The sequence below is a fragment of the Aegilops tauschii genome, chromosome 2 (genome assembly GCF_002575655.3).
Source record: "Aegilops tauschii subsp. strangulata cultivar AL8/78 chromosome 2, Aet v6.0, whole genome shotgun sequence".
Taxonomy (NCBI): Eukaryota; Viridiplantae; Streptophyta; class Magnoliopsida; order Poales; family Poaceae; genus Aegilops; species Aegilops tauschii.
Window position 1 is genome coordinate 4,189,507 of NC_053036.3, and position 14,632 is coordinate 4,204,138.

General features: G+C 43.1%; 3 protein-coding genes across 3 annotated transcripts; all 3 read right to left on the reverse strand.

Moving 5' to 3' along the window:
- Positions 1-419: 419 nt before the first annotated feature.
- LOC109785740 (noroxomaritidine synthase 2) lies at positions 420-2,162 on the reverse strand. The gene has a single exon (XM_020344333.4). It carries the CDS (start codon positions 2,119-2,121, stop codon positions 607-609), a length of 1,515 nt encoding a protein of 504 aa, XP_020199922.1. The 5' UTR covers positions 2,122-2,162; the 3' UTR covers positions 420-606.
- A 2,498-nt stretch (positions 2,163-4,660) lies between these two features.
- LOC109785748 (uncharacterized acetyltransferase At3g50280-like) lies at positions 4,661-5,486 on the reverse strand. Its single transcript, XM_020344341.2, has one exon. It carries the CDS (start codon positions 5,473-5,475, stop codon positions 4,912-4,914), a length of 564 nt encoding a protein of 187 aa, XP_020199930.2. The 5' UTR covers positions 5,476-5,486; the 3' UTR covers positions 4,661-4,911.
- Positions 5,487-9,569: 4,083 nt separating this feature from the next.
- LOC109785741 (tau-cadinol synthase-like) lies at positions 9,570-13,969 on the reverse strand. The gene is made up of 7 exons (XM_020344334.4): positions 13,853-13,969; positions 12,338-12,596; positions 11,885-12,257; positions 11,559-11,777; positions 11,318-11,453; positions 10,238-10,489; positions 9,570-10,131 (listed from the first exon to the last, which is right to left on the reverse strand). The coding sequence occupies exons 1-7, from the start codon at positions 13,934-13,936 to the stop codon at positions 9,841-9,843; spliced, it is 1,614 nt and encodes a 537-aa protein (XP_020199923.3). The 5' UTR covers positions 13,937-13,969; the 3' UTR covers positions 9,570-9,840.
- Positions 13,970-14,632: the final 663 nt, after the last annotated feature.

Below are 14,632 nucleotides of genomic sequence, written 5' to 3' on the forward strand. Positions count from 1 at the left end.
GAGACCTACATGACAGTCATTGGAACCCAAGCCATGACAATAGTGAATTGCCTTGCATTCAACTTCGACATATTCATTACTAGTTGCTGCAAGGCATGTGTATCCTTGGAAAGCTTGCAAATTCAGAAAACTGAACTACCGACGTTCAATTCTTTAGTTAGGATAACGTATTGGCTCAGCGGAGAAATATAAATATCCGGCGGCTTAGGATGAAGATGAGCAGTGAAAGGCCTAGATCAAGCCCCAGGAACTTCAGTTAGCGCGTGGAGCAGATTCGCTATGGCGGCAGCGGAGAGTCGCCTCATGAGTTGCAAGAGCAACCCATGAGATGCGAGAACTGCTTCAGAAGTTACTCATAGGAACTCAAGACCATGCGATGATTATCAACTACTTGCTCGCTGGGAGGGACACAATTACCAGGGACTCAAGACCGGTTGATGAATTTATATCATGTCTCGTACAACAAAGTAATAAATTGCAACACATTGGTTGTTTTCACTAAAAAAAGAAGAAGATACATTTCGATGCATGAATGCCTTTATTATTCGACGATAATGTGGTTGTGGGAAGCATAAAATGTCAAAGTGCTCGGTAAGTACTCGTTTATTACATTTGCCGCTTCTTCATCTTAAGTATGAGCCCATTTTTCATCTTCAGTATACAAGACGGCTTGGGCTGTATGCTTTGCCCTTTCATCAGCTCCACGTCAAAGTTCCACAATGTTGAGGCGATGACGGTCTTCATTTGCATAATCGCAATTTCCTTGCCGGGGCATATCCTTGGACCCGAGTTGAAAGACAAGAACTTGTGAGATGGTACATACCTCAGGCTGCCATCGTCTGGGAGCCACCTTTCGGGAATATAGTTGAGGCAGTCATTGCCCCACAGTCCCTCCATTCTTCCCATGGAGTGGACAGAAATAAAGATGGTGTCGCCACTGCGCACCTTATGGCCACTCGGCATGATATCATCAGCGGCTACCGTCTTGCACTCAATAGGCCCCGGAGGGTACAACCTAAGAGTCTCATACAAGACGGCTCTTAGATAGACTAGAGATTTTGTCTCTTCCGGCTCAAAGATCACCATGGTACTTGCACTGGATGCTGCTTTGCCTGATGCAATGGGCGAGAGTTCATTGCGGATGGTTGACATGACGTTAGGGTTCTGGGCAAGGTTGTAGAAGACCCATGTCAGGGTTGCTGTAATTGTGTCCCTCGCAGCGAGCAAGTAGCTGATAATCATCGCAAGCACCAATTCATCGTCTGCATAGTCAGGATCATTGAGGAATGGAGGCATAATATCCACACCACTGTGGTCATTACCAGTATGGCATGTGTTGTTCTTCCACCTCTCCATCATCTCTAAGACGAAGCTTCGCAACACTGTGTGTGCCATGCTGAGCTTTCTCTCGGGGCCGATGTTTAGCCGCCTCATCAGTTTCCAGCAAGAAGTTGGCATCACGTGCCGGAAAAATCCCACCTCCATGACCGTGTCCAGGGCGACTGCGACGTCCATGGGAGGCAAGTCCGAGGATAGGAGGCCAGGGTCCACGCCAAAGAGAGACGTAGCAGACAGATCAAACATAAACCTCGACATCATTTCTTGCATGTCGAAAGGGGCGTCAATGCTCACCATGTGGGCGAACAATGGGAGGAGGCTGTTCTTTACCTTGTCGATGCAGTAACTCGCAAGGTTGTCCACCAACAGCGGGCCGTTGAGCACGCCCTTGACTTTGGCGCGCATCCGATGAGCTGGCTCACCATCAATGGTGAAGAGGCTGCCGCCCATGATATCGAAGATAGCAGCAAAATCCGCACCCTTTGGAAAGTTAGGGTAGTTGGTAGTGAAAATGTGTTGGATGTTCGCAGGGTCGCATGTGACGAAGAACCGCATCCCCGTCCCAGGTGGACCGTGCGCCCTGAAGTTGTGGCCTGATCCAGTGAGGACCAGGGTGAAATAGGCAGGCATGTTGTGGAGGTTGGCCACAAAGGAAGGGAACATGTGTAGTATTGGCCAGTTTATGGGGAGCGCTACTGGGTTATTTGATCTACAACTTGCCCTCAAGTACATAAGAAGGGGAACAAGTAGCATGAGTGCCATGGAGATGGGCAGGATCCACATTGTTATCCGTAGTGTGGGATATGCTGCTACTTAGATTTATCTTCAATGGACATGCTATGGTTTCATATATATAGACAAATTCCCTCTATGGCATCTCTATCTATCTATTGGTAGTATAGGACATATGCTAGTAGCGAGCAATGTGCACATGCGCTGTGTCAACATAACTATACTAGACCTCATTGCGCTCCAAAGCAGGTGGCAGTTGACAGATTTGGTAATAAGTACTTGATAAGTTTCATTCAATTTTTTTTCCCTCCATGACATCTCGATCTCTCTATTGATACGTGTCTTGCTTGATTGAAGTTGAACCAATAATTGAACCACGTTGAAGCCAACCGGAAACTGGCAAACTATTCACCTTCATTATCCAAGCAATTAAAGATGAAAGCTGGCCACTCATGGTGCCTCGTTGATTTAAATTGGCCCAAGTTTTTTGATCCCGGATGGGGGAAAACACCGTCTGCAAATAGCATATGAAACCATGCCACTTGTGGCGACTCACTAATAATTGAAACACGTTGACACCAATCGGGAGCTGGCAAACATTCTCACCTTCATCGTCCAAGAAATTGTTGGGACAAACCTTGGGATGAACCCTAGCTAGCTAGCTCGCTCTCTCTCTCTCTCTCTCTCTCATTCGCTTAGACTGAGATGGAATAAGGAGCACACTGGACACAAGGTTTTTCGGGGGACGAACGCCTCGCCGCACGAACGACGCCTCACTTTTCTTAATATGTACACATACCCCCTAGAATTACTTGAGGCAGAAGCCCATGAATTAGATCTTGACGAGCTGCTTTCTGGAGCATTTTAGTAAAAACATCAGCTAACAGATTAAAAAATAAAGGGGAGTGAGGATCACCTTGTTTGAGCCCTTTCCCTCCTACAAAGTGAGGACCCATAGTATTATTAATCCTCACACTAAATGTGCTATGAACTAAAGTACTTTTGATCCAAGCAATCCATTTGGGGCCAAATCCTCTAGAGTGAAGCATTTCAAAAAGAAAGTCCCAACTAACTCTATCATAAGCTTTCTCATAGTCCAATTTAAGCACTAGACCTTAAGATCCAGATCTTTTAACCTCATGAATGACCTCATGGGCCATCACAACACTCTCCAACAAGGTTGTTAGAATCGCGATTCTGTTGTATGATTCTACGACTTTACGATCCAAACTAACCCCTTTGATTCTACGATTTTGGTTCATAAAATCTACGTTTTTACGATCCTGGTAGTGAAGATTCTACGATTTGCGATCCTGCCATCAGAGCTCCGATCCGATTCAGAATCACGATTCTAACAACCTTGCTCTCCAAAATGTACCTACCCTTAATAAAGGCAGTTTGATTCGAAGAAATGAACGTATGACCAATAGGAGCGACTGTTGGTCATAGCCTTAAAGAAAACTAATAAAATAATTATTTAACATATAGTTTCACTCTTAATCAAGTTGGCATCATACACAGCGGAAGATAATGATGAAAGACAACATAAGACAAGGGTACCAAGACTTGGTAGTATGATGCATGCAGTCTAGCTATTTCTTGCAGTCTACTCTATATATTGATTGGTTCATGTTAAATAAGATATAGTTTTTACTAGCTTGTTAGCCGCCACAACAATAACATAGTGAAGGCTTTATATTCATCTATTTTATTTTGAGGGAACTAAGTTAAGTTTTCTGTAGCTACCTGCCTACGTGTGGGGAAATGAGTGGGCTAATTGACTAAACTTGGCCCGTATTGCTGCCGGCCATCATTTGATTTGCAGTCACCTAACTAATAAAATTTGTCTAAAAAGTAATAAAATAAATGTTTGACATATGGTTTCACTCTTAATCAAGTTGGTATCATATACAACAGAAGATAACAACAAAAGATAAATTAGGACAAGGGTGCGATGACTTCTTAGAATACAGTAGCATTCCTGTTTTTCGCAGCCACCTCTACATGTTGCTTGGTCCATATAAATACGAAGTTGTTGCTTGCTTGGTGCTAGCTGCAATAGTAATATTCTTGTCTTCTCAAATTGCTACTGATTTTAAGCCAGCGCCTTGGTGCGTTAGGTTAGCTAGCTATTGTTGGGGCAAGTTGGGATTGTTTTTGTATATAAGCCAGCATTAATGAACAGGTGGCCTGTCCCTATCAATATAATTTTTCAAGTCAAGATAGCTAAATACGTATAGGAAGCTATTTTTCATCACGCTCCATCGAAATGCACAGAGAATAACGATGCTGCCCACCCTTATTTCTGTGGAAATGGTACACGAAGGGGAGTGGTGGCAAATTAAGGAAAGGTACCGGCACCGGTGAAGATGGCGACGGGACGACATAAGTCGGTGGCGGCGGCGCCCGCCCTCTCGGCACTTGGTTCTGCGGGGGAGGGTTGCCGAGCCTCGTCGCCGGCCATGGCCACAAGCATGGGCCTTGACCTCAAAGGGGTTGGGACTTTTAGAGCATAGAGCTGTAAATTTTATTTTATTAGAGAAATAGAGGGTACAAATGAGATTAAATTCTGAGAAAAAAATAATTCTCATTTTGATTTTCATATTGAAAGTATTCAAATGATAAGCCATTTGATTGGTATATCTATCAAAAACTATGTGTGGAAATTTTGCGAACAAAATATGTCGTTGTATGATTCGTTAGTACTATGGATTAGGCAAAGAAATTTGTTTAGGTGACACACTAAGACGCTGGGATGATTTTAATATGCGGACGTAACAGACTCAAAAGTGCAGGAAGAAAATAAAGCACCGGAACCATCATGACCATCTCTGCCCTCCTCTAGACCGACGGGTTCATCAGCTGTTGGTCGGCGACGAGGCTGGCGAGAACATGAGGAGCGAGGCACACCTCCAGTTCCATGCCGCCGGCCCCTCCGCCGTCCTCGAAAACCGTGATTAACCCGTCCAGCTTGTTCCCCGGGCCGGTCCGGACACCCAGCGGCCTGCCCCAGCCAAAGTCGTTGCCATACACATCAAACCGCGGCGAGCCGCTCAATACCACAATGGCAGGATCTCCACGTAAGTCAGGCGCATATCTTAAGCTGGGGTTTTTAGACCAAGACGCGAGCTCAGCTCTCACCGTCGCCTCGTCGACCGATGCCACGGCACGGTTCAGTAGCCAGGCCGTCGAGCCCAGCCGACCGTCCCCTAGAATCTCGCCGACTGGCTGCTTAGCAACCGCACCGGCAATTGCGTTGCCCATGTAACCTTGTGGAATGCCCTTCACACGTGTCCTGCATCCCACCGGGAGGATGAGCCTCGTCTCCCGGTCCGGCGCCAGCCCCCGGGCTCGGCACACCGTTGCCATAGCATGTCCATTGAAGATAAATCTAAGTGGCAGCATATCCCACACTACGGATAACAATGTGGATCCTGCCCATCTCCATGGCACTCATGCTACTTGTTCCCCTTCTTATGTACTTGAGGGCAAGTTGTAGATCAAATAACCCAGTAGCGCTCCCCATAAACTGGCCATATGCTAGCAGCGAGCAATGTGCACACACGCTGTGTCAACATAACTATACTACTGACTTCATTGCGCTCCAAAGCAGGTGTCAGTTGACAGATTTGGTAATAAGTACTTGATAAGTTTCATTCCATATTTTTCTCCCTCCATGACATCTCGATCTCTCTATTCGTACAGTGTCTTGCTTGATTGAAGTTGAACCAATAATTGAACCACGTTGACGCCAACCGGAAACTGGCAAACTATCCACCTTCATTATCCAAGCAATTAATAGATGAAAGCTGGCCACTCATGGTGCCTCGTTGATTGAAATTGGCCCAAGTTTTTTGATCCCGGATGGGGGGAAAACACCGTCTGCAAATAGCATATGAAACCATGCCACTTGTGGCGCCTCACTAATAATTGAAACACGTTGGCACCAATCGGAAGCTGGCAAACATTCCCAGCTTCATCGTCCAAGAAATTGTTTGGACAAACCTTGGGATGAACCCTAGCTAGCTAGCTAGCTCTCTCTCTCATTCGCTCAGATTGAAATGGAATAAGGAACACACTGGACACAAGGTTTTTCCGGGGACGAACGCCTCGCTGCACGAACGGCGCCTCACTTTTGTTAATCTGTGCACATACCCGGCTGACTACAAACACAGGTTACATGGCGACCTTTTATACCTGACTCGCTAAGCAACTAACTCCAACGGACCCTCAAGCTCACGTCCGCCCGAGCTCCTCAAGACCCGGACTCCTCTCGTCGTGAGCCATCTGCTCTACCGCAAGAGCCGCAAATCGTCCGAGCTTGCCGCTGGATCATGCCGAACGCTCCCGCGATCAATGCCTATGACTTACCTGCACATGCACGTCCACTAACAAACTCTGTGCATGCTAGTTTCTAACTGGCACACGACGCACACGCACACGCACACGCACACACGCACAGTTGTCACGGCCATGGACCCATGCCCGGCTCGACCAACACACACACACACTGATCAACCCCTCGTGGCTTATTCCTAACAAAAATCACCAGATGAATCTAGCCGCTCATGGGGCCTCATTGATTGAATTTGACCCAAGGGGTTGGATCCCATTCACCATCCCTAAATATAAGATGAAACTATGCCACTTTGTGCCGTTTCACTAATAATTGAACCATATTGACGCCAGTCGGAAGCTGGCAAACTATTCAACTTCATTGTGGTGAAAGTTGGCTGCTCATGGCGCCTGGTTGATTGATGTTGACCCAAGGTTTGAATCCGGGATAAAAAAAACTTGTTGGCCGGGCACCGATATTTTTGGTTACCACGGTAACCAAAAAATACCGGGCGGTTACCGGTCGAATGTTTTGAACGAATTTTGGATTGGGAAAGTGAGTCCAAATTTTAGTCAAAATTCATTTAAATTCAAAATTTCAGGATTTTGTTTTGATAAGGCGATTTCTCTTGGGCTACCGAGATTTGCGGTTATCGCATGGTAACTAATTTTTTTGCTCGGTACCCAAAACCTTGAGTTGAACCGTGTTGATACCAACTGGATAGAAGGTGACAAACTATTCACCGTCATCCTCCAAGAAACTAAATGGTGAAGGCAAGACGTTCATGGTGTCATACTGATTAAAGTTGAACCACGTTTTTCACGTGACAAACTACTTCACTGTTATCTTCCAGCTAATCTTACTTTTTTAAGAAGTTGATCCTCACTACTCCCAATTCTCTGTACATGCACACTATCCACATAAGCGTTCAATTTGCAAACATCAATCCCCACTACATAATTCTTAATATATTTCTCAATTATTTCATTTGAGAAAACCATGCAGTTTTTGACGTCAACAGTCTTTTAACAGAAGAAGAGAGAGATTGGAGGCCTGGGTACAACACCAGGCAACCCGTCAGGATTTTGGCAAAAGCCGTCTACGTGCGTGCCTTTGCAATTAATATCATCGAAGAGTAAGTGGTATCTTCCTGGTGATCACCTCCAATCTCGGTAGTAGTGGTCTCTTTGATTTTACGCTTTCAACTTTCTTGAGCATTCAAACAAAGTGGAGATCAGTATATCAACTACCATATATAGTACCTTGCTTATTAGTAGTTGCAACATAGTTTGATTTAACAAATTATAAACAAATGTATGATTTTGCTGGTATCTTTGATATTTTTATTTATCTTTTCTAAGGTGCTGATTGGATTTAAATTTTTGTCTGACTGGCCATGAAGGGAAGATTGAAGTAAATCTCTACATGTTGCGATGGATGATGGTTGTCAACTACTTTTAGCGGTACTCTAAAAAATATTAATCTTCAACTTGCAAAATTAAATCACCTGGGCAACATATGCCTTTGACAAATACTTATGTTTATCAAATCATCTTTAGTATCCGTGTATATATATATAACAACCGATGTTCAATGTTACATGGCAATATAGTTAACCTTCAAAACACTAATTGAAAAGTTCTATCATGTTCCACTAAAAAAACGATATGTCCTATTTCGTGAGTACTCGAACACATGCCAATTTCTTGCGAACCACGCCCAAAAGAGATCGCTGCTCCATTAGTAGAAGACAACTTTTATCATCTATTGAAACCAAGACGTTTAGCAGTAACAAGACTACTAGATGTCCCGCGACAACGTGCAGGGTATCCATCTAGTTATCATATGAAAGCAAGTACTCTAGGCGTCTCATTGATTGATTGAAGTGTCCTCCAATTAACTAACTATTCACCTTCATCGTCCAAGCGATTAACACATGAAAGCAAGCCGCTCATGGTGTTATATTGATTGAAGTTGAATCACGTTTTTCACGTGACAGACTACTTCACTGTATTAGCATAAATTTGCCTCTAAGTCCGCTAATATTATGATTTTTATTTATCAAAAGATATCTTAGCTGCTAATTTTCTTTTCACATAGATTATCATTTAGTGCCGCCATCTACCATTTACTCCGAGAGCTCAAAGCAACATGGTTAAAAAATGAATTCATTTTTATGCCATTTGGCGGTGCTTCTCTCTTCATAGCTGCTAAACTACAAGTCACCCAATTAGCATCACATGTTAGAAAACCGAAAAAATATGTATGAGATTAATATTTTGACACCCAAGATCAAAATTGGCAGATGTCATTAGTAGTATTTTCGACTCGCAAGATCAAAAAAGAAACATGATTAATAGTATTTTACATTATACATATAGTGCTAACCTTAGCTGAGAGATCGATCATATTGGAGGTCCAATTGGCCGGCTTGCAGCACGGCCGCATCGTCGAAGCACCAGCTAGTAGCACGGCGGCACTCTCGCAGCATTGGCACACAACACGTCGATGGCAGTCGCAGCACCACTGCGTTGTTGCAGCACTGGCCGGTAAGTGACTAAATATGCACGTAACGTAAATAAATGATATACGGAAAAAGATGCTGCATTGTAGCTAGCTTTTTCTACAATGTATAGTCAGCATGAATGGCTTCATACTTGACTGAATTATAAGTACGTACCTGGTTCATGCGCGGTTGCTGCAACAATATTGGAGTAACTAGCTAGCTTTCTGGAGTTGATGCACGTAACATAACATGTGAAACAGTGCGTCATGGCCTCAGCACCCACGCGAATAAAAAGACAGATGGACTGATTGGGTGAATCAGACGGCTGACAAAGTGGACTTATGGATCGATAGGGTGGCTAGGCAACCGGCTGATTCCGTGTGAGGATCATCCGGCCGATTTGTAGCAGCAGCCTTATTTATTTTGTGTTCAAAAAGTATTTTAGGGAAAAGTTACATGAAAGGAGATAATATAACTTCTCCACTGTAAAAGAATCAACTGATGAGCTTAATTGACTGAAGGGCTCATACATACTGTACCAACCAGTCACTGAAAATCTGAATCACATACGAGCAGAGCCGGAAAATGGTACAATCTTCCTCTCCCACATAAATTTAGCGATATGAGCGCACGATTTAGTAAGAACTGGACTGTGGATTTGCCAAATCAAACACAGTACTAATTTATCAGGCTCCATACGTGCAAACATTTCGATTCATCTGACATGCAACACATACGTACATGTCACACACATTGAAACATGAGCTCGGTACGCCTTTATTTTTTCCCAACCTCCGCATCCTACGTGTACACACATGACACATGACCGATCTAATTAAACACGGGATATGGAAAACAAACAGAAGTTGAAGGTACATAAGAAAACAAATACTTAATGCATGTCTGTATGAGGTACACAGAGTAGTAGCTAGATGGGAATGGGATTGACAAAGAGGCTCTTGATGATGTCTTCAAGATGCGAGCTGAAGGTGAAAGCATCTTTCCTATCACCATAGTACACCGGCCCGCTGAGAGTGAAGTTGATGACCCGTTGCACCGCAGGCAGCAGATCATGACCATGTTTGAATCGAGCTTGGTTGGTGGTCTTCCACTCATCTTCTATCATCGAGTCGATGGCAGCAAAGGCGACCTCCTCTGTGACCTTGTGCTCACTAGCGTAGCACTCCACGCAGTTGGCCACGTCCCTGTTGTTCCGGGGCTGCATGAATGTTTCCGTTAATTTAACTAATTCAATATTTTCTAGAGATTAGCCAATTACAAATCAATATAGTTAATTGCACATATATGTATGTTTACCAACATACTTTGGATGAAGCAGCAAGGTCATTCATTAGGCGCCCAATCCTGGCGCATGCCATGACGACATCAGGGTATCCAAGTACCCACTCCAGTGCTCCCTCCGGCATTTCATCACCCATGCAAACCATCGCATACACACATAGCTCTATCGCGCCTATGGACATGGCACCCAAATGCAATCTATCTTCAAACCTGGGCTTGTGATTTTTGTGCAACCATTCAGCTTCTTGGAGATAACAACTAGATAACTGCTGAAACTGCATTCATGCACACGAGCAAAGGTAGCGGTTAATTAAACACACAACTATTTTTTATATTAATATGCTTTCAAAAATAGACATAGAAATGATTTCCCAAGACAAACAGCATGACATGTTTTTTTACGCGAATTTCCAGCCAATCTATGTGCCTTTTGCACAAACTAGTACTGGTTAATTTTTACAACACTGACTGTTTTGTGACCAAGAACTATATGTATGGTTTCTGTTGTCTTGTCTGGGAACAGACCATAAATACTATATTCACTTAGATGCTTTCCCGACAACAACGTCCCAACGATCCTCATGCCCCAAGCAACGAGTCTCTCAATGGCTACACTTTCTACTTACATCTCGAATCATTAGTAGATCATAAAATTTCTATGCTCCACAGAGGTACATTAGTTGAAGAAGTTGTTCATTCAAAGAAGCAAATGGTCAGGCAAGCAGAGAGACATTTTCTTTCTCTTTAGCATCATCCATTACTAGTCTCCCGCCCGCAGTACTAACTCAAAAACTCATCTAGTACCTCCTTTAGGGGAGGATGGGGCCAAAGAGTAATCTCTGAGCTCTGTTAAATAAAATCGTGAGGCGTGTTTTGGTCCTTTCTATTTTATTTTCCCTGGTTGAAAAAGAATCATCCTAACCTAGTTTTACTAAAAATGTATATATAATGTACGATCATTGCGGGCTAAAATTAATTAGACATGTTTAAAAGCCACCAGAAATCTTTTACGACATGATTGTGACGGGACATTTGTTACGCTCATGTGCAATCAATAGATGTCTTCTAAATCAAAAATGATATTAAGATACATAATTTTGTACCTCCTTCTTGATGTGATCAATCGAGTATCTCCCGTTGAGTCTCAATTCATCATCGAACTCCTTAAAGCAGATTAGCAGTTTATTATAGAACTTCTTGAGATATCCTGGAACAAGAGAAACAGCGCTCTCCTCCCATCTGCGTGACAAATTAATTAGTTCAAACAAGCACCACCAATTCATCTATTGTCGCTAGAACTAATAGTTGTTCACCACATATACAGAGATTGGCAAGAGAGATAACCTTTGTATGGCTGCATCGAGCTTCCCATACTCCTCCAAGGTGGCACCAACATCATTGGTGTCATCCAACAGTATGTGCAGAAAAAATAACTTGGCAAAGATCATCCGTGGGAGCGCGTGCTCTTCCTCGTAGAACAAAAAGTACCCCCAAAGGTAGCACTCCACCACACGATCCCGAGCAAAACTTAGCCCCACGTATCCCTTAAGATCACTATACCACCTGGAAAAAAATCCATGTATACTAACAAATTTGATAGGTAATTCCAATGAAGCATACGTATGTATATATAGTGATATAATTGGCTGGGTATATATCAGTGAACATACTCAGAAATAGCTTTGAGCTCCTTCAAGTGGACAGCCTGGAGGAGGTTAAATTCCAGCTTTGCAAGCTCTAGAAGGATTGGATTGTGCTCTGCTTCTTGTTCGTATTCTGGCATGTAGCTCAGCGCCTCCAACCTCCTATAGGTCCTTGGTAGTGGTACATGAAGGGCACGCTTGACTTGCTCTGCTAAAGGGGATCTAAGGCTGGGTGCCATTGATTTTAGATGATGCCTTGCAAAAGAGGTGGCCTCTTCCAGTTCTGGCTCGCCATGGGTTAACATGTATGATGCATTGTAGAGACATAGGAGTCCCTTTGGATCATTTGTTATATACTCATTGAAGGTTCCATCTTCGCCCTTAAATTTTTTGAATACATCTGCAAGACATATTCATGTTAATTCATTTTCATTAAGTGTTCTTGCAAGGTATTCAATGTTAAAATGTGTAGATGGATACCTGGAGATACCCAAAGGCCATGTTCCCTGAGAAGGCGGAACCGAAGAGCTACCTCGTGGAGGTTGGAGCTACTGGGTTCATTTTCATGTATGTCACTTAGTGCAGTCTCTATCTGTATTTCAAATAGGTGTTCTATTCCTAGGCGTTGGACTGCATCCACCAAGTTCATTCTCTCTAAACTATTACTGCAATTCTTAAACAACATCTGAACATCTTCCTTCAGTTTACCGATTCTAATCTTCATCCACTCCCCTGACCTCTGCATAAATTTATTGGTTATAATTATCCAAACTAGTCGTTAGCGTATCAATGAAATGTACGGGACAATATGGAAGCTTTATAACATGCTATCACAGTAAATGATGATTCAACCATTTGACAGATGTTCAACGATTTTGATGTATATCAAGTGTAGACATTGTCTTTGCATAACTAGATGTCAAATATACAGCCTCTTGGAGTACTTTTACTTTGCTAAAGCTAACAACTTGCAAATTTGAATTCAAGAAATATATTTCACAGCTTAATTAGATTTTTTTTTCATTTACGGCTACAGAAAAAAGGTCAGGTCATATTAAACATATACTTTGACTTTATTCAAGGAGGAATTTGTGGTGTTGATAGTCAGGTGGAGGCCATAGGCCTTTTGGATAGCACCACGGAGGGAACCGGGGAGCCCATTTTTTGCACAGAAAAATTTAGTATAGACCAAATCTTGGCAACGTTTGATATGCTGTGATTGGCTTTGTCTAGGTTAGAGGGGCCACTTCCAAATAATGAATGTGTGAGCCCATATGTCTTGAATTTGTTATTCTTCAATCTTTATAATTGATGTTCGAATTTAGTAACCAGCAGCTCGTAATTTTGTTAGGGCGCCTTTTATAACTAGGGTGGCGGTTTTTACAACCCCCATATTCTAGTGCGCACACATTTTGACACTCATTCTATCTCTTCCTTATTGCGAGTACGGAGTAGTAAATCCCTTTTATGATAAAATGTGTTTTATTCAATCGTCGCATGAAGGTGATACGATTGCACTCGCAAAAAAAAAAGGTGATACTGTTGCACTGAGGGTAAACTCTGCCTCTGCAAAAGTTGACGCATAAAGCTAGCACGTCCAAAAACCATGATGTGATAGTATGCACCAATCACATCCCCACGTACACGTGAAGAAGCTAACTTACCTCGGTCAGCAACAATGTACGTATACGGCCGTGTATACGTAGACCAATCACGTGAGAGACGTGATATGGGGCTAGCAGAAGGGCTAGCGTTCTGCTATTTGTTCAGTTTTGGCAGGTCGGTATGTACGTGGCTTCTACTATGATCCTTATGATATAAATGAGACCCGTATTATCATGAAAAAAAAAGTGAAACTAGAAAAGTGACTCCACATATTAGGCCAACTCCTTGCTAAGTACAGCACATAACCCCAGCTAAGCTAATTAGTGTTAAAGAAAAGAAGTTTGTATGAGAGAGCAGCACATAATTAATAATGTATAAATACATGCATGCCTTGGGTGGCTTCCGCTCGTATCTCGAAAAGAATTCACTCCATGCCGAGGGCTGAAAGACGGACACCATCGAGCCGGAAGCCATGCAGAGGACGTGTAATTTATGCGTTGTAGGTGCTTTGCTTGCTCGCCCCCAGCAAACATTTATACACGCGGACACGAAGCCGGTCGATCTCTAGCGGGACCTACATTCTTGTTTTTTATTGAGTGACATCACCTGCATTTCTATTGAGTGACATCACCTGCCTGGTGGGGGCTGTGCTTGTTTTTTTCAATGGTAGTATGTGTTTCATTCATATAATACAAATTAAGGTACAAGCGAAGTAAATACCGACCTAATAATACTAAACAGATGACAAAACATTAGCCTTCGCATAGAGGTTTCCCAGTCCTGTCCGGGTTGTCCGCAAATCTTAATATCCAAGGCATATATGAGGAGGATATGTGGATGTTCGGACTTGTCCGGGCAGTCCTCTTAATTAAGAGAAGATCTCTCAGCAACAAATCCCTCGCCACATTTTTAGGAATATCTAGTCACTACAGATAAGATTAGGAGGGAACCCATTGTACATCATGTTTTTTCCGTGGTCTCTAGATTACATGACAGGATTAAAATAAGACTGTCTTATGAACCAAACAATTGTATATGCCCTAGCGCTAGAGGATGAGCATATTCTGCTTGACTTGACTTGGCTAACCACACATGCAACATGCAGCTCCCTTCGTTTTCAGACAGGTACCTATGTGAAGGAATCCTATGGGCTATGGCTGATGGAAGAAA

Excerpts from the sequence above, each read along its gene's own strand:
- LOC109785740 (XM_020344333.4), bottom strand. The coding sequence starts at position 2,121 with ATGTGGATCCTGCCCATCTCCATGGCACTCATGCTACTTGTTCCCCTT.
- LOC109785748 (XM_020344341.2), bottom strand. The coding sequence starts at position 5,475 with ATGCTGCCACTTAGATTTATCTTCAATGGACATGCTATGGCAACGGTG.
- LOC109785741 (XM_020344334.4), bottom strand. The coding sequence starts at position 13,936 with ATGGCTTCCGGCTCGATGGTGTCCGTCTTTCAGCCCTCGGCATGGAGT. Across the intron at positions 12,258-12,337 it reads TGGCCTTTGGGTATCTCCAG|ATGTATTCAAAAAATTTAAG; the intron begins GTATCCATCTAC and ends TATGTCTTGCAG. Across the intron at positions 11,778-11,884 it reads GAGCTCAAAGCTATTTCTGA|GTGGTATAGTGATCTTAAGG; the intron begins GTATGTTCACTG and ends ATTTTTTTCCAG.